This window comes from Physeter macrocephalus, chromosome 4 (genome assembly GCF_002837175.3).
Source record: "Physeter macrocephalus isolate SW-GA chromosome 4, ASM283717v5, whole genome shotgun sequence".
Classification (NCBI taxonomy): domain Eukaryota; kingdom Metazoa; phylum Chordata; class Mammalia; order Artiodactyla; family Physeteridae; genus Physeter; species Physeter macrocephalus.
In genome coordinates this window covers 108,861,008-108,884,621 of record NC_041217.1, presented here as the reverse complement: position 1 = coordinate 108,884,621, position 23,614 = coordinate 108,861,008, and the positions used below count along the sequence as shown (strand labels likewise).

The window sequence follows — 23,614 nt, the reverse complement described above, 5'->3', positions numbered from 1 at the left end:
GTCTACAGAACTAAAGGAAAGTATGAAAAAGATGTCTTACTAAAAAAAAAATATAAAGAGATAGAAATTAATTATAGAAAAGAACCAAGTAGAAGTTTTATAGTTGAACAATAACTGAAATCAAAGTTTACTAGAGAGACTCAACTGTAGATTTCAGTAGATAGAAGAATCAGTGAACCTGAAAACAGTCAGTCAGAGGCATATAAAGGAAAATGAAGCAGAAAATGAACAGGCTCAGAGATGTACAGGACATCATAAAACATACCAATGCATGAATGATGGGAGTCTCAGAAGAGAAGAAGAGAGAAATAGGGGTAGAAAGAATACTTCAAAAAATAATGGCTGAAAATGTGCCAAATTTGATGAAAAACATTAATCGCCGCATCCAAGAAGCTCAATGAATTCCCCTAGACACATCCTAATCTAACTGTTGAAAGCTAAACACAAAGAGAGAATCCTGAATGCAAAGAGAAGAGACTCATCATATCCAAGGGATGAGATTTTTCATCAAAAACCATAAAGGTGAGAGACAGTAGGATGACATATTCAGAGTGCTGAAGGAAAAAGACTATCAACCAAAAATTCTATATCCAATAAAACTATCCTTCTAAAAGGAGGAAAAAAAGACATTCCCAGATAAACAAAAGCTGAGGCAATTTATCATTAGCAAACTTCCCTAGAAAAATAATAGAGAGTCCTTTGGACTGAAATAAAGGACACTAGACAGAAACTTGAATCCACATGAAGAAATAAAGAGCACCGGTAAAGATAACTATACAGGTAACTATAAATGAGAGTATAGATCCCAAACAGCCAAACAATCTTGAAAAAGGACAACAAACTTGGAGGTCTCACACTTCACTTTCAAAACTTACTACAAAGCTACAGTAATCAAAACAGTGTGGTACTGGCATACAGACAAGACATATAGACCAATGGAACAGAGTGCAGGAATAAACCCTCACATACATGGTTAAATAATTTTTGAGAAGGGTGCCAAGGCCATTCCCTAAGGAAGGAATAGTGCTGGGAAAATTTGATATCCACATGCAAAAGAATGAAGTTAGACTCTTACCTACATCATAAACAAAAATTAACTCAAAATGGATCAGATAATTAAATGTAAGACCTAAAGCTATAAAACTCTTGAAGAAAATATATGGGAAATGCTTCATGACATTGGATTTGGCACTGATTTCTTGGAGATGAAACCAAAAGCAAGGTAAAACAACAACAACAACAAAACCCTGATAAATTGGACTACATCAAAATTAAAAACTTCTGTGCAAAAATCAACAGAGTGAAAAGGCAGCCAAAGGAATGGGAGAAAATATTTGCAAATCATATATATGATAAGGGATTAACATTTAGAATGTATAAAAAACTCCTATAACTCAACAACAACAACACAACAAAATAAGCAACCCAATTCAAAAATGGGTAAAAGACATTTTTCCGAAGAAGATATGTAAGCCAGTTTCCCCAAAGAAAATACATATAAGCCAATGAGCACATGAAAAGATGCTCAACATCTGTAATCATTAAGGAAATGCAAGTCAAAACATTTATCTGCCACTTCACACCCATTAGGATGGCTGTTATCAAACAAACAGAATACAACAAATGTGAGGGAGGATGTGGAGAAATTGGAACCCTGTGTACTATTGGTGGGAATGTGAAATGGTGTACCTGCTATGGAAAACAGTATAGCAATTCCTCATAAAGTTAAACATAAAATTACCATATGATCCAGCAGTTTCACTTCTGGGTATATATGGAAATGAATTAAAGGCAGGGACTCTTTAATCCATTTGGAGTTTATTTTTGTGTATGGTGTTAGGTAGTGTTCTAATTTCATTCTTTTACATGTAGCTGTCCAGTTTTCCCAGCACCACTTATTGAAGAGGCTGTCTTTTCTCCATTGTATGTTCTTGCCTCCTTTGTCATAAATTAGGTGGCCATTATGTGCGTGGGTTTATCTCTGGGCTTTCTGTCCTGTACCATTGACCTATATTTCTGTTTCTGTGCCAGTACCATACCTTTTTTTTTTTTTTTTTTGTGGTACCCAGGCCTCTCACTGTTGTGGCCTCTCCCGTTGTGGAGCACAGGCTCCGGACGCACAGGCTCAGCAGCCATGGATCATGGGCCTAGCCGCTCCGGGGCATGTGGGATCTTCCCGGACCGGGGCATGAACCAGTGTCCCCTGCATCGGCAGGCAGACTCTCAACCACTGCACCACCAGGGAAGCCCTTTCTTTAAAAAATTTAATTAATTTATTTATTTTTGGCTGCGTTGGGTCTTCATTGCTGCTTGCGGGCTTTCTCTAGTTGCGGCGAGCGGGAGCTACTCTTTCTTGCGGTGCTTGGGCTTCTCATTGCAGTGGATTCTCTTGTTGCGGAGCACGGCCTCTAGGCACATGGGCTTCAGTAGTTGTCGCACGCGGGCTCAGTAGTTGTGTCTCACGGGCTCTAGAGCGCAGGCTCAGTACGGGCTTAGTGGTTCCACGGCATGTGGGATCTTCCCAGACCAGGGCTCAACCCCCTGTCCCCTGCATTGGCAGGTGGATTCTTAACCACTGTGCCACCAGGGAAGCCCCATACTGTCTTGATTACTGTAGCTTTGTAGTATAGTTTGAAGTCAGGGAGCCTGATTTCTCCAGCTCCGTTTTTCTTTCTCAAGATTGCTTTGGCTATTCGGGGTCTTTTGTGTTTCCATACAAATTGTAAAAATTTTTGTTCTAATTCTGTGAAGAATGCCATTGGTAATTTGATAGGGATTGCACTGAATCTATAGATTGCTTTGGGTAGTATAGTCATTTTCACAATATTGATTCTTCCAATCCAAGAACATGGTATATTTCCCTATCTGTTTATGTCATCTTTGATTTCTTTGATCAGTGTTTTATAGTTTTCTGAGTACAAGTCTTGTGCCAAATGTAAAATAGTTAGCTGGTGGGAAGCAGCAGCGTAGCACAGGGAGATCAGCTCATTGCTTTGCGACGACCTAGAGGGGTGGGATAGGGAGGATGGGAGGAGGGCTCAAGAGAGAGGGGATATGTGGATGTATCTATGCATATGGCTGATTCATTTTGTTATGCAACAGGGGCTAGCTCAGTGTTGTGAAGCAGTTATACTCCAATAAAGATATATTTTTTTAAAAAGGCAGGGACTCAAACAGATATTTGTACACTATGTTTATAGCAGCATTATTCATAATAGCAAAAGGTGGAAGCAACCCAAGTGTCCATCTGGATAAACAAAATGTGGTATATACATACAATGGAAATTATTCAGCCTTAAAAAGGAAAGAAATTCTGACACATGCTACAACATGGATTAACCTTGAAGACATTATGCTAAGTGAAGAAAACCAGACAAAAAAGTTCAAATACTATATGATTCCACTTATAGGAGGTATCTAGAGTAATCAAATTACTAGAGAGATAGAAAGTAGAATGGTAGGTTTTTAGGGACTGGGGAAAGGAGGAATGGGGAATTACTGTTTAATGGATCAGAGTTTCAGTCTTAGACGATGAAAAAAGTTCTAGAGATGACTGGTGGTGATAGTTACACAGCAGTGTGAATGTACTTAATGCTACTGAAGAGTACACTTAAAGATGGTTAAAATGATAAATTTTATGTATATTTTACCACAATTAAAAATAATAAGTAAGTAAGTATGCTCATTATCCCTTACAGCTAACCATCCCACTTCTGGGAACAGGTCCTAGAGATATTCCACAAAATATGTATATGGACAAGACATACATACTGTTTCTATTAGGAAAAAGATTGGAAACAACTTAAACACCCATGAATAGAGGACTGGATGGATGAATAAACTGTAGGATATTCTTAATTGAAATGACCATGGTTCGTTTTCTGTGAGAATGTGGCAATGAAGAATACAGTGACTTTTAGTAGATTAGTAGTGTAGCGTTTGGTACTAGATTCAAGCTAAGGTACTAGCAATTTTAACCACCAACAGTACAAATGTCAACTCCATGAAAAAGGCAGGGTTTTTTCCCCCACAATAGGCATTAGAAGAAAAGAATGTCATAAAACTTGGCTACTCATAAATTTTTTTATTCCTATAATTCCAGTGTATTATTCCCAAATCCTAGCTCATGCCTGGCACATAGTAGGCATTCAATTTGCTGAATTTATTAATTTTTTCTCAAGGGTAGCCTGTAGGGAGGGCAGGCCCAGAGAGATGGTATTAAGATGATTTGCCTGGGAAGTCAATCAGCAACATCTAAGCGTCCCCACCTAAGTGTGGAACTCTCATTAGGTCCAATAAGGGAATCCAAAAGAAATAGCTTCCTCCATGTACTCTAGCTAGAGAGAACATATTTTCACATGAAAATCACTTAAGGTTTATAAAAACGTGCACTGAGAATAAGGAGTTATCAGGATTAGTGGGACAAATGAAGGAAATTAGGAGGATTCATTATACCTTGAGGGGATGTAATATTCACAGTTCCTTTCCAATTTATTTGAGTATAACGCAGATCTAGTCTGGGCACCCCAGTACTTTAAGAAGTGTTATTTTCCAGCCATCTAAAATTTTAAGATCACTGGATGGTGAAAACATTTATGGGGTGGGAACTGATTTCAGGTCATGCACCTCTCCATGGTAGAGGCAATTGCTTGTTCTAGGGAACCAGGATGATACCCGCAGCTGCTGCAACCTCTCAATTCACCAATCCAGGTTTCACAGCTGACCCATTAACTGGTATCATTAAGTTGAAAATTCCTTATCTCATTTAATGATTTTCAATTTTTATTATTTCCACTCCCCACATCTCACACACACACACACACACACACACACACACACACACACACCCATCCTTTATCCCACCAACCATTTGTGGTTAACTTTGACATCCTGTTGTAATTTTTTTTTGGTCAGTTTCTAAATATCTTACCATGTGCACTGAGGTCTGGTCATCACCCTGATAATATCCTCAAATTCAAAAGCACCATCAATATATATTCCTTTTCCTGAAACATTTCTCTTTAGCTATTCTACTTTAGGAACTTGAGCAAGTTACTTATAGGTCTTAAAAAGAGGGGGCTGGACTTTCAAACTTTTCTTATCTTGACCCATAGTAATAAATACATTTTTATATCATGATAAGGTTCACACAAACATATATTTAACTGAAAACTTTTACAAAACATATTTTTCCCTACTAGTGGTGATATACTTATTATGTTTTTTTAAATTGAAGTATAGTTGATTTACAATGTTGTGTTAGTTTCAGATGTACAGCAAAGTGATTGTTATACATATTATAATCTATATCTCTCTATATCTTTATTTATCTATTATTTTTCAGATTCTTTTCCACTGTAGGTTATTACAAGATATTGAATATAGTTCTCTGTCTTGTGCCAAATGTAAAATAGTTAGCTGGTGGGAAGCAGCAGCGTAGCACAGGGAGATCAGCTCATTGCTTTGCGACGACCTAGAGGGGTGGGATAGGGAGGATGGGAGGAGGGCTCAAGAGAGAGGGGATATGTGGATGTATCTATGCATATGGCTGATTCATTTTGTTATGCAACAGGGGCTAGCTCAGTGTTGTGAAGCAGTTATACTCCAATAAAGATATATTTTTTTAAAAAGGCAGGGACTCAAACAGATATTTGTACACTATGTTTATAGCAGCATTATTCACAATAGCAAAAGGTGGAAGCAACCCAAGTGTCCATCTGGATAAACAAAATGTGGTATATACATACAATGGAAATTATTCAGCCTTAAAAAGGAAAGAAATTCTGACACATGCTACAACATGGATTAACCTTGAAGACATTATGCTAAGTGAAGAAAACCAGACAAAAAAGTTCAAATACTATATGATTCCACTTATAGGAGGTATCTAGAGTAATCAAATTACTAGAGAGATAGAAAGTAGAATGGTAGGTTTTTAGGGACTGGGGAAAGGAGGAATGGGGAATTACTGTTTAATGGATCAGAGTTTCAGTCTTAGACGATGAAAAAAGTTCTAGAGATGACTGGTGGTGATAGTTACACAGCAGTGTGAATGTACTTAATGCTACTGAAGAGTACACTTAAAGATGGTTAAAATGATAAATTTTATGTATATTTTACCACAATTAAAAATAATAAGTAAGTAAGTATGCTCATTATCCCTTACAGCTAACCATCCCACTTCTGGGAACAGGTCCTAGAGATATTCCACAAAATATGTATATGGACAAGACATACATACTGTTTCTATTAGGAAAAAGATTGGAAACAGCTTAAACACCCATGAATAGAGGACTGGATGGATGAATAAACTGTAGGATATTCTTAATTGAAATGACCATGGTTCGTTTTCTGTGAGAATGTGGCAATGAAGAATACAGTGACTTTTAGTAGATTAGTAGTGTAGCGTTTGGTACTAGATTCAAGCTAAGGTACTAGCAATTTTAACCACCAACAGTACAAATGTCAACTCCATGAAAAAGGCAGGGTTTTTTCCCCCACAATAGGCATTAGAAGAAAAGAATGTCATAAAACTTGGCTACTCATAAATTTTTTTATTCCTATAATTCCAGTGTATTATTCCCAAATCCTAGCTCATGCCTGGCACATAGTAGGCATTCAATTTGCTGAATTTATTAATTTTTTCTCAAGGGTAGCCTGTAGGGAGGGCAGGCCCAGAGAGATGGTATTAAGATGATTTGCCTGGGAAGTCAATCAGCAACATCTAAGCGTCCCCACCTAAGTGTGGAACTCTCATTAGGTCCAATAAGGGAATCCAAAAGAAATAGCTTCCTCCATGTACTCTAGCTAGAGAGAACATATTTTCACATGAAAATCACTTAAGGTTTATAAAAACGTGCACTGAGAATAAGGAGTTATCAGGATTAGTGGGACAAATGAAGGAAATTAGGAGGATTCATTATACCTTGAGGGGATGTAATATTCACAGTTCCTTTCCAATTTATTTGAGTATAATGCAGATCTAGTCTGGGCACCCCAGTACTTTAAGAAGTGTTATTTTCCAGCCATCTAAAATTTTAAGATCACTGGATGGTGAAAACATTTATGGGGTGGGAACTGATTTCAGGTCATGCACCTCTCCATGGTAGAGGCAATTGCTTGTTCTAGGGAACCAGGATGATACCCGCAGCTGCTGCAACCTCTCAATTCACCAATCCAGGTTTCACAGCTGACCCATTAACTGGTATCATTAAGTTGAAAATTCCTTATCTCATTTAATGATTTTCAATTTTTATTATTTCCACTCCCCACATCTCACACACACACACACACACACACACACACACACACACACACCCATCCTTTATCCCACCAACCATTTGTGGTTAACTTTGACATCCTGTTGCACACACACACACACACACACACACACACACACACACACACACACCCATCCTTTATCCCACCAACCATTTGTGGTTAACTTTGACATCCTGTTGTAATTTTTTTTTGGTCAGTTTCTAAATATCTTACCATGTGCACTGAGGTCTGGTCATCACCCTGATAATATCCTCAAATTCAAAAGCACCATCAATATATATTCCTTTTCCTGAAACATTTCTCTTTAGCTATTCTACTTTAGGAACTTGAGCAAGTTACTTATAGGTCTTAAAAAGAGGGGGCTGGACTTTCAAACTTTTCTTATCTTGACCCATAGTAATAAATACATTTTTATATCATGATAAGGTTCACACAAACATATATTTAACTGAAAACTTTTACAAAACATATTTTTCCCTACTAGTGGTGATATACTTATTATGTTTTTTTAAATTGAAGTATAGTTGATTTACAATGTTGTGTTAGTTTCAGATGTACAGCAAAGTGATTGTTATACATATTATAATCTATATCTCTCTATATCTTTATTTATCTATTATTTTTCAGATTCTTTTCCACTGTAGGTTATTACAAGATATTGAATATAGTTCTCTGTCCTGTACAGTAGGTCCTAGGGTGTTCTTTTTTGTGCTTTTCTTAAAAATTGAGTAAAATTCACATAACATAAAATTCACCATTTTAGTCAATTTAAAGTATCCAGTTTATTGCTCTGGTAGATTCACTGTGCTGTGCAACCATTACCACTATTTAATTTCACAACATTTTCATCACCTCTAAAAGAAACCCTGTACCCATTAAACAGTCACTCCCCACACTTTTCTATTTTAATTTCATTTCAAAAGAATGCTGAGACTCACCATGTTGATCTTATGATCCACCAACTAATGAGTGACAATTCACAGTCTAAAATAATTACTAAGAAGACTTCTATCTCTAATTCTAATATGATCCTATTCCATTCTAGACATTATTTCCCTACAAGTGAAGTCTTCTGGCTTGGAGGATTCCCACTGAAATTTTCTAAGAGTTGCAACTTGCCTGTTTGCATTTATTCATTCATTCAATAGACACTTCGTAAGGGCTTGAATGGAAAAGAGATACAGAACACATTGCTTACCTTCAGAGAGTTCACAGTCTAATACATGGAAATGGGCATGAAAATAAATGAGTATGAATGAAGAAGGGGAAGTGATCAGTTCTATCTTGCAGTGCAACGAGGGGATGGAATTAAGAAGAGTTTCACAGAAGATATGATCATAGTTTGAGTTTAGAAGGAATATGTCGCTATTTTCTTAGTGGCATGTAAACTTCTACTCTGAAAGTCTTTTTTTCAAGGCTACACTGCCACTTTCCTACAATGGTCTCTGCAAGTCCCAGAAAGACAGTATAAAGAAACTGGGTTTCATACTAGCCAGGAACAAGGAAGACAGAAAGGAGAGAAAGGGAAGAAGGAAACAAAGAAACTAATGTTAGCTGAGCACCTATAATGTGTCAAGCACATATACTTTTTCATTTAATCCTCCTAATAATTCCTCAAAGTATATTTTCTTTTTTTTTTTCATAAGTATATTTTCTTATCCACATTTTTCTCAGACCAAAAACCTCTCACATGTCCTAATTCATTTTGGCTGTACAGGAACACACACAAACATTTTTCAAGTGAGAGAGGGATGTGGTGCCCCCAAATTTGGCACTTCAATGTGAAAATTTTCACTGAACACCTCTAATTTGCCAATGATATATGATCTTTTAGAACTTGTTCTTTATTAAGAAAGCAGCTATGATATATCAAAGTCATTATAAGGTGAGAAGGCAACTGATGAGGGTTTTTCTAACCCATGCATTGTGAGGATCCAGGAGGAAAAGGAAGAACAGAGAAGTGGAGAATAATCTAAAGATTTAAAAAAGGACATGCCCACTGATGTTCATGCCAGGGAAGGTTTCAATCCCCATCAGTCAGATGGCCAGAAAGGGGGAGTAATTTTAAAAAATCATAGAGAAATAGATGTCTTGTTTCCAAGGAGACCATCTTCTGTGGCACTTTGCTTAAAAGTTATTCCTTGCCCTGATGAAAAGCTGAGGGGAATGAAGAGTTCCTGACCTGCTGGGAGTGGACCGCAGTGATCCACCAGGTAGAGCTTTCAAAGATCCAAATGATACCAGAGAAGCATGTGGAAATAAGTAAGGCTTGGAAGGCATAGGAATGGCCTTTTGTTTGGACAGTGTAGCCAACAGCGGATTTCCTTTAGGCAGGAAATCTGACCAAGGACCACTGCATTTGACCAGGATTCTGATTCTGCAGGAATGGGGCATGGGTGAGGTTGAAGATAGAAGGAGACCTCTTGTAGAAAGCAGGAAAACAAAGATATTACTGAGTAGGAGAGTGGATACAACGCATCAGAGAAACCAGTCTTGGAACACTGAGGCCAGGAGATGATAGCTGATAATGAAGTAATGGAAGTATCACCTCAAAGATAGGAGTAGCAAGTTTTGGGTTGTGATCGGTCACGAGCAAATACATGAGAAGTCCCAGGGCTTCTATGGCCAGCAGCAACTGAAAAGAGTTCATGTAAAGCCTAAAAAGTGGATAACTCTGGTTGGCAAAAAAGAACATTTGAAAAAGGAGAGCTAGGACCCAGAAACAGGAAGAAATGGAGGGAGTTAGTATTTTGGAACATTAATTATGTCAGACATTGTGTGAGTACTTTACTTCTTATTTAAAACTCAAATCCACCCAAGAAAGTAAGAGATACCATCCCCATTTTATAGACAAGCAAGAACTCTGAGGCTTGGATTTCAAGTTTTATTATAGTTGGGAAGACTCTATATCAGATTAACAAAAAGAACAGAGGTAGGCAATAGGGATACCTTTTAACAGGGAGTTAATAGAAGAAGCTTTAAAAAATTATCTTATACTAAGATAAAATAAACAAAACCAAGAAAACTTACTCTTGGGCCTGATGCTCCAGGTGGACCCTATAACATAAAAAGATTTTTAAAGTATTTATTAAGTAGATATCGCAAACCAAGCAGGCATATAAGCATCAATGGTAAACAGATATAAATGTAAATAAACTCACTGGAGGCCCTGGTTGACCTCTCGGTCCTTGAGGACCCTGGAAGAAATGGAGACAAATCACATTATGTATATACTATGCTTTTGGTTTGGTATAAACAAGATGACTAAGATTCAACTGCTATCATTGCCTTTTCATATGAGGCAAGTGATAGGATTCAAAGTTATTTTAGTATTTTGAAGTAATATGTTCTTGAACTCAGCTGTCACCCACATTCATCAACAAGCTGAATATATACTCACATGTTTTGTTATTACTAGAAACTAAATTTATTCATTTTAATAAACTTGTAACATTTAAAAATGTTAATTCTATTTTCCCCATTATTTCTATCTACCATCCAACTAATTGTAAAAAATGGAAACTAAAGTGTCCTTAGACATCTCCTTCTCCTTCAACATCCACCTATAATTTCGTTACCCACTACTGTTGATTTGACCTCCAAATCTTCCCAAAATACTACTACTCCATCCTCACAGCAACTCTCTTAGTTTAGTGCTGATCATGTGCTATGGACTAAATGTTTATGTCCCCTCTTACATGCATATATTGAAGCCCTAATCTCCAGTGTGATGATATTTAGAGGTGGGGTCTTTGGGAGCTAATTAAATCATGTGGAGCCTTTGTGAATGGTAGTGCCCTTATAAGAAGAGACATGAGAGAGATGCTCTCTCTCTACCGTTTGAGGTCGTAGCAAGAAGGCAGCTAGCTATCTGCAAACCAGGTAGAGGACCCTCATTAGATATGGAATCTGTGAGCACCTTAACCTTGGATTTCCCAGTCTCCAGAACTATGAAAAATAAATGTTTGTTGTTTAAGCCATCAAGCCCACAGCTATTTGTTATAGGAGCCCCAGCTGACTAAGATATCATGCTGTGCCTGGACTCCTAATTTGACTTACTGACTTTATTCTCTCTACTGTGCTAACTACATTCTGCTTATAAAATTGAAATCTAATCATATCATTATTTAATTAAAATCATTCAATGGCTTTTTACTGCTTAGTGGATAAAGTATAAACTTCTTTTCAGTCATAGATACCATTTACTGAGAGCTCACTGTGTCTCAAGCTGTGTGCTCATTTATTAAGAACTCACTGTATGCCAAGTTGTATGCTATATTTCTACTTCACAGTTAAGAAAATGGAATGGCCAAGTAACCAGCAAGTAAAGGGCAGAGATAGGATTAAAATCCAAGTCAGTTAAATACCAAAGTATATGTCCTTAGTCAATATGCACCCCTGCCTCTTCTTCAAGGTCTGGGCCTTATTTCCACTTACTCTCCCCAACCCATCCTACACTCCATCTATAACCAGCCACTTACAGATCTCTGAATCGTCCAAATTCTTTCACACATGCATTCTCCCACATGTGCTATTTCCTTGACCAGGAATGCTCCTCCTTACCTCTTCTGTCTATTTAATTCCCATTCCTCTATCAATACTTCTTTAAAACTCTATACCCACCTTGCCACCTTCTTCTTCAACTAACCACTTCTGCATTCCATAGTACATAAAAAATTGGAAAGTCCTACAGACCTTTAAAAGTGTCTTAGTCATCCTCTCATTTTCTGGAACAGGAATAGTGCCTAATACATAGTAGGTGTTCAAAGATTGGTAACGAATGAATGAATAATGTTTAAATTAACTAGTATTGATTTAGAAATTAGAATAGTTGAAAGGTATATAGTAAAATGTGAAAAGTTATGCTGACATTTTTCAAAACTAAACAACAGTAATCACTCTTAAGAATGTTCAAAATTTAACTTACTGGATGGTCAATTGAATGTTAAGACTACACTGAGTCAAATTCAGATTGTAGTTAAAAGATGGCAAAGCAAAATTTATCTTCAACTGAGTTTTGAATAATATTAATGCTATGCTTGACTTAAGCATCTTTTATTGCCAAAGCTGTTGATTCTAAATATACTGTGACAATAAGAACAAACAACACATAGAAACTTAAAAAGGATAGAGTGCTCCAACACCATGCCTGCTGGATATTTCTTAGTTTGCATGGTTTATGATTATAGGTTAAAGCAGAAAATGCATCAAACTTTTACCTCAGAAGTGGCATGATAAGTTAGAGAAATTTCATGTTGGAGACAGCCTTTTAAATATACAGAGGCTCAAGAGTGAAATTGGCTGTGTAAGTTTCTCCATTTTGGATCAGCATTGTAAAAATAAACAGTTGACATTTTACTCTACTTAGCACATTTCTGACATCTGCAAGATCTCACTGAAGGTTCAGTACGAAATATCTACCTTATCTTTGTGAAAAAGCATTTTGTCATAGAAAGAAGAAACTATTTTTACTGAGTTCACTTCAGCTTGTTACCAGAATGAGTCAGATCACCACTAATATGATAAAATACTTCAAACCAAACAAGACAGGACAGGACAACCCCAATGAAGCAAATGCATAGAATAAGGCCAAGTAAAACAAAATATTATTCCAACAATATAGTATTTATTAGTTCTTTTTTATTCTTCTACCTAACCCACCACTAAGGAAAAGTGATTCACTCTCTCTAGATATTATATAAACAAGTATATAAAGAAGGTTATCATACAGTTTATAATAAAACTACAATTGTCTATGTTAATTTCCTATAGGGGAACCAAATTAATGTGAATGGTTATAGTGGTTATTTGGCTGTAGTGAAAGCACTACCTTTGACAATAGACTGTCTCTCCATTTAATCCCACAATTTCCATATGATCCTTCAAAAGTAACATATTTTTTTCATTAAATTTGAAAAATACTGGTAAGTGTATGTCCTTAAACCTGACTATGTTAGACTTTGCCTTTACATAAATGCAATCTTTAGTTTCAGGATCTTTACTTTAGGCTGGCTTATGTACAGAGAGCTTCCCTTTCCTCATTCTTAAACTGAGAAGTTTGCACGGTAGATGCTTAGCAGCATCCCTGGTCTCTGCACACTAGATGCCACTAGCAACTTTCCCTTTTCTCCAGTTGTGACAACCATAAATGTCTCCACACATTGCCAAATGTCTCCTGGGAGGGGGAGCAAAATGGCTCCTGGTTGAGAACCACTGGTTTAGAGGGTTTAATTGGGAGTTTAGTAATATTAAATAAGATTTATTATTAGACAGTAATGTGATTAAGATGGAATGAGTGAATTCATGAGTTATCCCCTATAAGCCCTAGGGGATAACTGCATATCAGGAGTCCATTCATGTGGAATCTGTATGTGGGCTGCTCTTAAAGTAGGTGAAGGATGTGTACATACCATCTTCCTTACCCAAGTTGCTCCTAACCCTTATTTTCTGAGAGGTACTATGATTAATAGAAAAGCACAATAGCATGGGTTTGGAAGATCTGGGCTCTGGTCTTATCTCTGTACCTAATTAGCTGCATGTCCTTGAGGGAGCTGCTGCACATTTGGATCTCAGATATCTCGAGTGTAACATAATAGGTTTGGTGAAGATAATCTCCAAGATTCACTTTAGAACTGTGATTTTCAAGCCTTTTATCATTTTTCTTCTTCTTAATGTTTTGTATCTGGAGAAAGAAGGTCACATGCATGTACAAATAGGGAATTTTTTTCACATGAAATGTTTGTGACAGCCATTTTCATAGGCACTCGAGGCTTCCTAATCTTGATGGAGCTCATGTTCTAGCCACAGTACTTGGAGAGGATAGGTCAGGGAGGCAGTTGGAGACAGGTATGGAATATGGGTTAATTCCAAGCCTCCCTATTTTTTCTTTTCCCTTTCCACTCCTCCAGCGGGAGCCGGGGGGCATATAGCTTCACTGTGTGCAAACATCCTTGCTTCCTGTTAAGTAAGTCTGCTGAGAAAATATAAGGGACACATTGCTGCAAATTAAACACATCTATTTTAATACTTTGAGGATTCTTAGGCTCTGAAATCACATAAATTTCCTTCCTCAGCAAACTAATATAACTATAATTTACCTACTCTGAGCCCCAAGCTTACCCTATGGTGAAAAGCAAAGATCTCAGCTGTCACTATAGAATATCATTAACTTTTAAGCAAGACTTTACTGCTATCTTCAAGTTTATTCCTATATGCCTTCTATACTTGGCTTCAATACCCCTCATTTCACTCCATGCATGCCCTCTGTTTATGACTGCTGCTTTAATAAGTTCTGCTGGGAAAGTGGCCCCTTTACAAAATATCTTCTTTAACGTGGAAGAATTGACATCCAAGAAAAATAGGAAATAGTGCCAGTGTAAGCCATTTAGTCCTGAAAATGCTGTGTACCTTTTGCCCATCTTCTCACCATTGTTTCCAGTTGGCTGAAATATACAACTAATGATTTGCTTCTGCTTTGCAGCCCTCCTGGGTGCTGACTGGATCTAGTGGTATATATCTAAAGTGACTTGACAGTCCTCTTGCTCTGGCACTGGTGAAGAAGGCTCACACCTCCTCTCCTGATGCCTGACAAGGCAAATATTCAGTTTCACACAGTGATTTGGAAAGAATGTGACTGGCAGATTCTTAAACATGTTTAGGGCTTATCAGGTTTCACTGCAATATACCATGTAGGTTAGTTCTATATATATAGGTTAGTTTTCTTCCTGCAAACTGTTATTTTATTTTCATGCCACAAGTATCAGGGACATAATAATGAAAAAATAAAAAAAGGTCCTTGCTTTCATAGAGCTTATAACCTAGTGACCTGTGATACTATTACCACAAATTTAGTTAAACTTACAGTTTCACCTCTAAAGCCTTTTTCACCTATGGGTCCCTGAAAGAAAAAAAAAAAATGTTAGTTTAGTGTTGTTGATAGTTATTTATCAAATGTAGTTGAGGCTGTATACAGAAGCATGATAATTTCTGTTGGTTTTTTTCCTATCTAGCAAGACTTGTAAGTTATATAAATTCTGATTTTCCTAAGTTAAGCAAAGCAAAACAAATACAATCTATTGACTCACCATGTCTGTTTTGCTATGCCTAGTTCCACCTTAAAGTGAGATAGGGTTATGCTACTTATTCATTCAATTAAGTCAAAACAGCTGATCTGACAGTCAAAGGCAAAATAATTTAGAAAGAAAATTAACAGGTTAAATTCTTCTAATATTTAGAAGCCATTGAAAAACCCTGCTTCCAGGGTGGTTTCCTCCTTCTCTTTTATCTTCTTTTTTTTTATTCTTCCTTCTGAGCTATATCCCATAAATTTTGGTATGTTGCGTATACATTTTCAGTCAGTTCAAAATATTTTCTAACTTTCTTTGAGACACTCTGGTCCTTGAATTATTTAGAAGTGTGAGGTTTAATTTTCAAGTGTTTAAGGATTTTCCTATTATCTTTCTAGTTTATTGATTCTTAGTTTAATTCTGTTATGGCCAGAGAATATACCTTACATGACTTCTGTTATTTTAAGTTTAGTAAAATTTGTTTTATGATCTAAAATATGGTTTATTTCAGTGAATGTTCCATGTGCACTTGAAGACAATGTGAACTCTGCTGTTGTTGGATGTCACTACTGTTATTCCTGTTAATATTTTCATGTTCCTTGTGGAAATTGTGTATGTATTTTTTTTATTAAAAAATGAGATACTACTACTCATCTTTTCTGTAACCTGAATTTGCACCTTCAAAATATTTATGCTTTTCTATATCAATCTACAATTCCCACATAACTATAATGCTTATCAGTATTTAAAAAACTATATTTTAAATGAATTGCCTATTAAATTTTTTTCTAATTTTTGTCATGATAAACAGCACTGTGATAAATATCCTTGAACTCTTAAAAATTTTTGATAAAAATTGTCCTCCAGAAAGTTTGTTTGAAATTGCATTCACAATTGCAATATATGGGAGTACATGTTTCTTCTGATACATGCTATGATGTACTATCACTTTTTGTTAATCTTGCAGGCTAAAAATACTGTTTCATTACTATTCACTATTTATGTTACTTCTTTTGTGTTTCCTATCTTGTCCTTAATTCATTTCAAACTACAATATCAACTTTAAAAAGCTGATTTTTAAGATATCTTTACAGAACTTTTTTTTATGCCCTCCCCCACCTCCAATCCAGTATTAACAACCTGGTACATATCGCTTCATACTTTTTTTCTAATCAGATATTGACAAATGTATTTACATGTGTATGGGGTGATTGGTCATGTTTTATAATGTTGATATCATATACTCTTCTATGCATCATATTTTTCACGCTTAATAACACATACATCATGAAACAATTGCAAGTCAGCCAAACTAGATACAAATAATTATTTTTAATAGTTGCATTAATATTCCACAAAGTGGATAGATCAGAGTTTACTCAACCATTCCTCTACAGATAAGCATTCATGTGATTTCATACTTTTTTTTTTTTTTTGCCATTACAAACAGTGCTGTGAAAAAAAGCTTTGTAAAACTTCCCTAGTGTATTGGGTACTTTTAATTTTTTTTTGTGGTACGCGGGCCTCTCACTGCTGTGGCCTCTCCCGTCGCGGAGCACAGGCTCCGGACGCGCAGGCCCAGCGGCCACGGCTCACGGGCCCAGCCGCTCCGCGGCATGCGGGACCCTCCCTGACCAGGGCACGAACCCGTGTCCCCCGCATCGGCAGGCTGACTCTCAACCACTGCGCCACCAGGGAAGCCCTATTGGGTACTTTTATTTCTTTGGGACAAATTCCTCAAAGTGGAACTGCTTGGTCATAGGGTATTATGTACATATATTTTAACAAATACCTTTCCATAAAGGCACATTTCTATTAGTGATAAACAAAAATACCTTTCTTCCTACAGCCCTTTCTGAGAGGTTAGATGTCATATCTCATTATTACCTTAATTTGCATTTCTCTGACTAAAAGGAGAATATTTTTTCAAATAATTACTGACCTTTTGGATTTATTCTTCAATTCTCTACTAAATTTTCTTTTTCATACTTATTTGTAGAGCTCTTTATATTACCCATTATATGGTGTATGCTTTGCAATTACTTTTTCTCAATTATATTAGTTTTACTTATGGAATCTTTTGCCATACAAAATTAAAAATTTTCAAGTATTCAAATATGTCTTCTGTTCTTTTATAGTTTTCAGATTTCCTATCTTATATAAAAGGTCTCCCCAACCCTTAAGCTATACTTTAGTTTCCTAGATGATTTTTCTAAGATTTTTAATTGCTTCTTTTCTTTTTTTTTAACAGTCTTTAAAAGTTCATCTGAGATTTTTAAAAAATTGGGTGAAATAGGGTTACAATTTCTTATAGCAGTAGTTAGACTAAAAGGAATTTCGTCTCCCTTCCCTATCACTGTTATAGGAATGGGTGTGTGGCTGATTAATAGACGTGAGAAAAAAAAAATGTAATGGGAGACTTCTAGAAAAAGTTTTATTTTTCCCAAAACAAGGGATACAGTTCACTTTTTCAATTTGGATAATTATATCTAGATGTGATTCCTGAGAAATTGTAGTCATTTGCCCTAAGCCTAATTATAAAGATAGCATTCAGGATGGCAGAGCAGAGGTATGGAAATAGTCTTGGATAACATGATTAAGTCGCCAAATTAACCAAGACCCTCCCTGACCAGGGCACGAACCCGTGTCCCCCGCATCGGCAGGCTGACTCTCAACCACTGCGCCACCAGGGAAGCCCTATTGGGTACTTTTATTTCTTTGGGACAAATTCCTCAAAGTGGAACTGCTTGGTCATAGGGTATTATGTACATATATTTTAACAAATACCTTTCCATAAAGGCACATTTCTATTAGTGATAAACAAAAATACCTTTCTTCCTACAGCCCTTTCTGAGAGGTTAGATGTCATGTCTCATTATTACCTTAATTTGCATTTCTCTGACTAAAAGGAGAATATTTTTTCAAATAATTACTGACCTTTTGGATTTATTCTTCAATTCTCTACTAAATTTTCTTTTTCATACTTATTTGTAGAGCTCTTTATATTACCCATTATATGGTGTATGCTTTGCAATTACTTTTTCTCAATTATATTAGTTTTACTTATGGAATCTTTTGCCATACAAAATTAAAAATTTTCAAGTATTCAAATATGTCTTCTGTTCTTTTATAGTTTTCAGATTTCCTATCTTATATAAAAGGTCTCCCCAACCCTTAAGCTATACTTTAGTTTCCTAGATGATTTTTCTAAGATTTTTAATTGCTTCTTTTCTTTTTTTTTAACAGTCTTTAAAAGTTCATCTGAGATTTTTAAAAAATTGGGTGAAATAGGGTTACAATTTCTTATAGCAGTAGTTAGACTAAAAGGAATTTCGTCTCCCTTCCCTATCACTGTTATAGGAATGGGTGTGTGGCTGATTAATAGACGTGAGAAAAAAAAAATGTAATGGGAGACTTCTAGAAAAAGTTTTATTTTTCCCAAAACAAGGGATACAGTTCACTTTTTCAATTTGGATAATTATATCTAGATGTGATTCCTGAGAAATTGTAGTCATTTGCCCTAAGCCTAATTATAAAGATAGCATTCAGGATGGCAGAGCAGAGGTATGGAAATAGTCTTGGATAACATGATTAAGTCGCCAAATTAACCAAATCTGAAGCCCTTCCTAACTCTGGGATTCCCATAATGAGACAGAAGTTTCCTTATTGTTAATGCCAGTTTGATTCAGGGTTCCTATTACTTGCAGTCCAAATCATCCTAACTGATATACCATTTGCATTGTAATTAAATTCCTATTTAGTCTGAGATCTAATTCTGGGCTCTAGCCTGTTACAACGATCTATTCTTTGTACTAACACATAGTTTCATTTACAAAGACTGAAGTAATGTTTTCCTTTTTGGAAAAGCAAGTCCTCCATCCCCCACCACTATTTTCTTCCACAGTGTGTTCTGGCCATTCTCAAATTCTTATTCTTTCATAGTGATCTTTCCTTAGAAGTTTCTTCTTAGAATAGAAAAAATAGATGGAAAAAATTTGATGTGCATGCTGAGCATTATAAGGGCCTTTAAGAACTATCTATAAACAAAACACAGTAAGATGTTTTAATTGAGCCATTTCTTTATATTTTCCTTGACCAATTAATATTTCACATTTTTGACAGAGGAGAACAATCAGAACAGTATGTGTTTCTTAGCTTGCTGAAGAACCAACCACCCACTGAAATATGAGATTTCTCCCACTTATAACCTCCCACTTAGACTATATAGCTCTGAGTGGTAAATGCTGCAAATCTAGAGAAATATTGAGTTACACATTTCATTTTTTTAAATTAAAAAGCCAGAAACTTTGGTGGCGAATTCTTCTCTAAATTTATCAATGAGAACAGTGATACTTAATATTTGAAACATTCTATTTTATATTTTAAAACTCTGTGTCTATAGACACAACACTTTCAAATGATTCAAAATACTGATTCCCTGCAGAGAATGAATCTTTCCTTTCCAAGCCTCAATTTTCCTCTTGTATGTTTACACTACTGTAAGTATTGTAAAACCCTCCTGTGACCACCTCACTGTCTTATTTCTGTTTTATTTCACAGCAAGATTCCCTAAGGCCCTGGCATTCCCTAGGCATTCCCTAAGGCATATGTTAACTCTCTTCAGTTTCCTCTCCAGACATAGCTTGAATGGAGTGGAAAGAACACTGCTGTTGAAGTAGGAAATATCATCTATGTGATTCACTACCTGTATTATCTTAAATAACTAGGTGAACTTCTATAAATGTCATCTGTTTCCTTATGTCTTGAATGCAAATAATCATACCTACTCCAAAAGTTTAAGAATTTGAGAAAAGTTACTATTAAATATTTGTATTTACTTCCTTCCTCACTGAAAGCTGTACTCCATCTTCCACTGCAGTTTATTCTCTTAAAGATCACGGTTAGCTACTCCTTTCTCGAAACTGAGCTTAACCTTGTGCTTTTCTGGTTTTCCTGCTCTTCGCACCAACTATTTCATCCCTTTATCATAGGCACTTCCAAAGACTCAAATCTTGGCTGTCTGCGTACCTTTTCTTATGCTCCCTCCTTCAGAAAACGGATTCTTTCTATTGCTTTAGTGATCACCCCTATGCTTATAATGCTTAACCCCTCCTCCGCCACCCAGTTCTTCTTTCCTTTATCAACTCCAGTTTTAAGTGCCTACCTCACTATGTACACCTTTTCATTACATTAGATTTCTAAGTTCTCAAGAATAACCTTCCAGATGAAAATGTACATCTGTTTTTATCCTTGTTTCTCAAATACCCAGGGTGATCCCTTGTGGATTACTCTAGAATAGGATTAAGTTAAAAAAAAAAAAAAAAAAAATATATATATATATATAAAAGGAAATTTTAAAAAGACCTGTATTGTGACAAACTTACAGTTCTACCTTTTGGGCCTATTATACCTTCTCTGCCAAGGGGGCCAGTGTTTCCCTGTTGGGGTTAAAAAAAAAAAAAAAAAAAACAGTCAGTCTCAATGCCAGTATAATTCAGGAAAATTCTAGAAAATGTCTTGCACAAAGGCAAAATAGTCCATGTCCACATAATTCCAGTGTTTATTACAAAATCTTATGGTATTAGCAGAAATCATAGGAATTTTGATTTGATGCAATTCTGCATATTATTATGGTTTCCTATTAGGAGAATTAATCTCTATAATTTCTAACAAACTGATAAATCAGCATTACAATTTTTATGTGGTGATAGCTTCAATGGTGCCATTTTATATATGTGTCATTGCATAACAAATGCAATTACTTTATAAAACAAAGACTACCTAGAGTCATGGACAAAATTTTGAATAAATTTATTTACAGATGTTGAACAAGCAGATGTTTGAGTGACATGCAGCATGGAATTGAGAGAAATTATGGGAAAGAACCAGAGGGTGTCATTTGTGACCAATTAAACTTCTGGTTTCTTCATCAGTAAGATAAGAATACCTACTTCACAGGGCCATTGTGAGAATTAAATGTGAAAAACAATTTTGAAAGTGTAAGCTGCTATTTGATTATGAAGATAACCTTGAATAAGCTGGATCTCTGGTCAACTCCTCCCAAACTAAAAATGGAGCCTATCATTTCTTAATGAATACAAAATACATGTTTTAGTTATTTTCCCTCAACCTCCACCCCCGCTACCAGTAGCTTCAAATTTCAGTGTTTCTAGCTCCACTTAACGTGGCATATATAAATGTGGCTATCTAACAGCCTTTCTCTTTGTCCAACTCCTGCCAAGATACAGAAAATACTCAGTGGAGATAATTATAATGCCATTCAGTCTATTGACAAATAGCTTTAAGATTAAGTTGGCTTAGAAAGAGAGAAATTACCTGATACTCTAAAAGTAAATCTAATGAAAGCACTTTTAAATATGAAGATCTACTTTAAGTGATAATTTTAAAATATGGTTCCCAAATCACAAAGGTCCACAATCAAGAGGCTTGATTTCTTAACCTAATCAAATATATCCTCTAGATTGGCTTATTACTGAAAAACAAAAGCCAAGAAAGTGTCAATCTAATAAATTTGACCATGATCTAACTCTCTGAAATAATGATTTGTACATATTATTCAGCCAATCAGATGTGGATTCAAATTCCAGCTCCTCTACATACTAGCCACGTATGGCTTTCAGCAAATTACCTTTCAGAGATTTAGTTTCCCTACCAGAAAAATGGGGATAATAGCATCTCTCACAGGATTTTTATGGGGCGTAAATGATATAGGGACATAAACTGAACACCAGTACCTGGTACATAATAGTTTTTTGCTAAATATTAACCTAGCAAGACTTTTCATCTGTCTCTACAATGACTTAATAGGAATATCTGCACTTAAAAATTTGTATTTGTGAGCTAGTTACCATAACCTTACTATTGGAGAGCTGATAAAATTTCTGGAGCTGCAAAGCAGTATAGGCTCAGATCCTGGCTTATAGAGACACAGCACCTCATATGACTCTGCTTAGGACAGAGGCTAGGCAGGCAGCCAACTTCTCTTTGACAATATCAAGAAAGGATTTAATTAATTGAGAACTTAATAAAATCAGAATGAATGAATTTAATTAGTGGGGAACTGAATGTATGTAAGAACTTAAAACCAATATTTATTACAGAGAAGCCTATCCATACATAACCCACCTGTGGATGATAAAGAATTGGACTTTACCTAAAAGCACAAGCTTTCCATGGTTCTTCAGAAATCATAAAAATAACTAATACATTTGCACCTGGAGAAATGTTGAGAGGGGTCTTTAAATAAACATTTCCCATGATAACACTGCTCTTTGTATTATAGGAAATAATTTATTGTAAGAGTTAGGGAAGCGGCGTAGGATTTTAAAAATTTGACTTTTCATTTAATATTTGCACAAGATAGTGGTTTTCAGTTTTAAAATTCTTCTTCAAGACTCAGTTCTCCTCTATCTGAACTGCTCTCCTTCCTCTCTCTCAGCTCTCTCCACCCTTGCCTTAGCAGCTGCTGTTAGCCATAGAGGTGCTACTACCACAGTCAAACCAGTACTTGGCTTTTATTTTTAACCTTTTTTCTCTTTAGTTTTATAGGTCATCTCATCAGTTAGGAGTGTGTGGTTAATAAAAACAAAAAAGCAAACAAACAAAAACAATAACCAGTTACTGCTGGTGACTTATCTATCCTATTTACGTTCTCTACAGTTTGCAATTTCAGGCACTAAACAGCTAACTGGAGTTCTTCAGAGCCCTGATCTTTCCAACTCTTAAAGGAGTTCCTCGTTACTCTCTGGGGATACCCACACCTGAGCAGAGGAAACACAGCTATTGGGAAAAATTTTTCAAAGTGTGGTCTGAGGAGCTCTGGTCATAGACGAGCCTCCTCCAGGTGGTACATGGGGGTGGTCTCTAGTCCCTGGTTATATTAATGCTTGTAACATGAAACTGCTTTATGTTTTGTTTGTTTGTTTGTTTTTTGCGGTACGCAGGCCTCTCACTGTTGTGGCCTCTCCCGTTGCGGAGCACAGGCTCCGGACACGCAGGCTCAGCGGCCACGGCTCACGGGCCCAGCTGCTCCGCGGCATGTGGGATCTTCCCGGACCGGGGCACGAACCCACGTCCCCCGCATCGGCAGGCGGACCCTCAACCACTGCGCCACCAGGGAAGCCCCCTATGTTTTTTTTTTTGTTTTTTTTTTGTGGTATGCGGGCCTCCCTCTGCTGCGGCCTCTCCCGTTGCGGAGCACAGGCTCTGGACGCGCAGGCCCAGCGGCCACGGCTCACGGGCCCAGC

The 23,614-nt window shown here is 36.4% G+C and overlaps 1 protein-coding gene and 1 long non-coding RNA gene across 6 annotated transcripts in view; one reads left to right on the top strand and one right to left on the bottom strand.

Annotated features, from left to right (window-relative positions):
• Positions 1-23,614, bottom strand: part of COL24A1 (collagen type XXIV alpha 1 chain) — a 423,812-nt gene that overhangs the window by 16,701 nt on the left and 383,497 nt on the right. Inside the window, exons 52-55 of the mRNA XM_024119550.3 lie at positions 20,732-20,785; positions 15,143-15,178; positions 10,443-10,478; positions 10,312-10,338 (exon numbers count right to left, since the gene is read on the bottom strand). Of these exons, the coding sequence (XP_023975318.1) occupies positions 10,312-10,338; positions 10,443-10,478; positions 15,143-15,178; positions 20,732-20,785 (153 nt within the window). The remainder of the gene's footprint in view (positions 1-10,311; positions 10,339-10,442; positions 10,479-15,142; positions 15,179-20,731; positions 20,786-23,614) is intronic.
• LOC112063831 (uncharacterized) overlaps positions 1-23,614 on the top strand; it is a 193,665-nt gene that overhangs the window by 65,707 nt on the left and 104,344 nt on the right. The window lies entirely within an intron of this gene.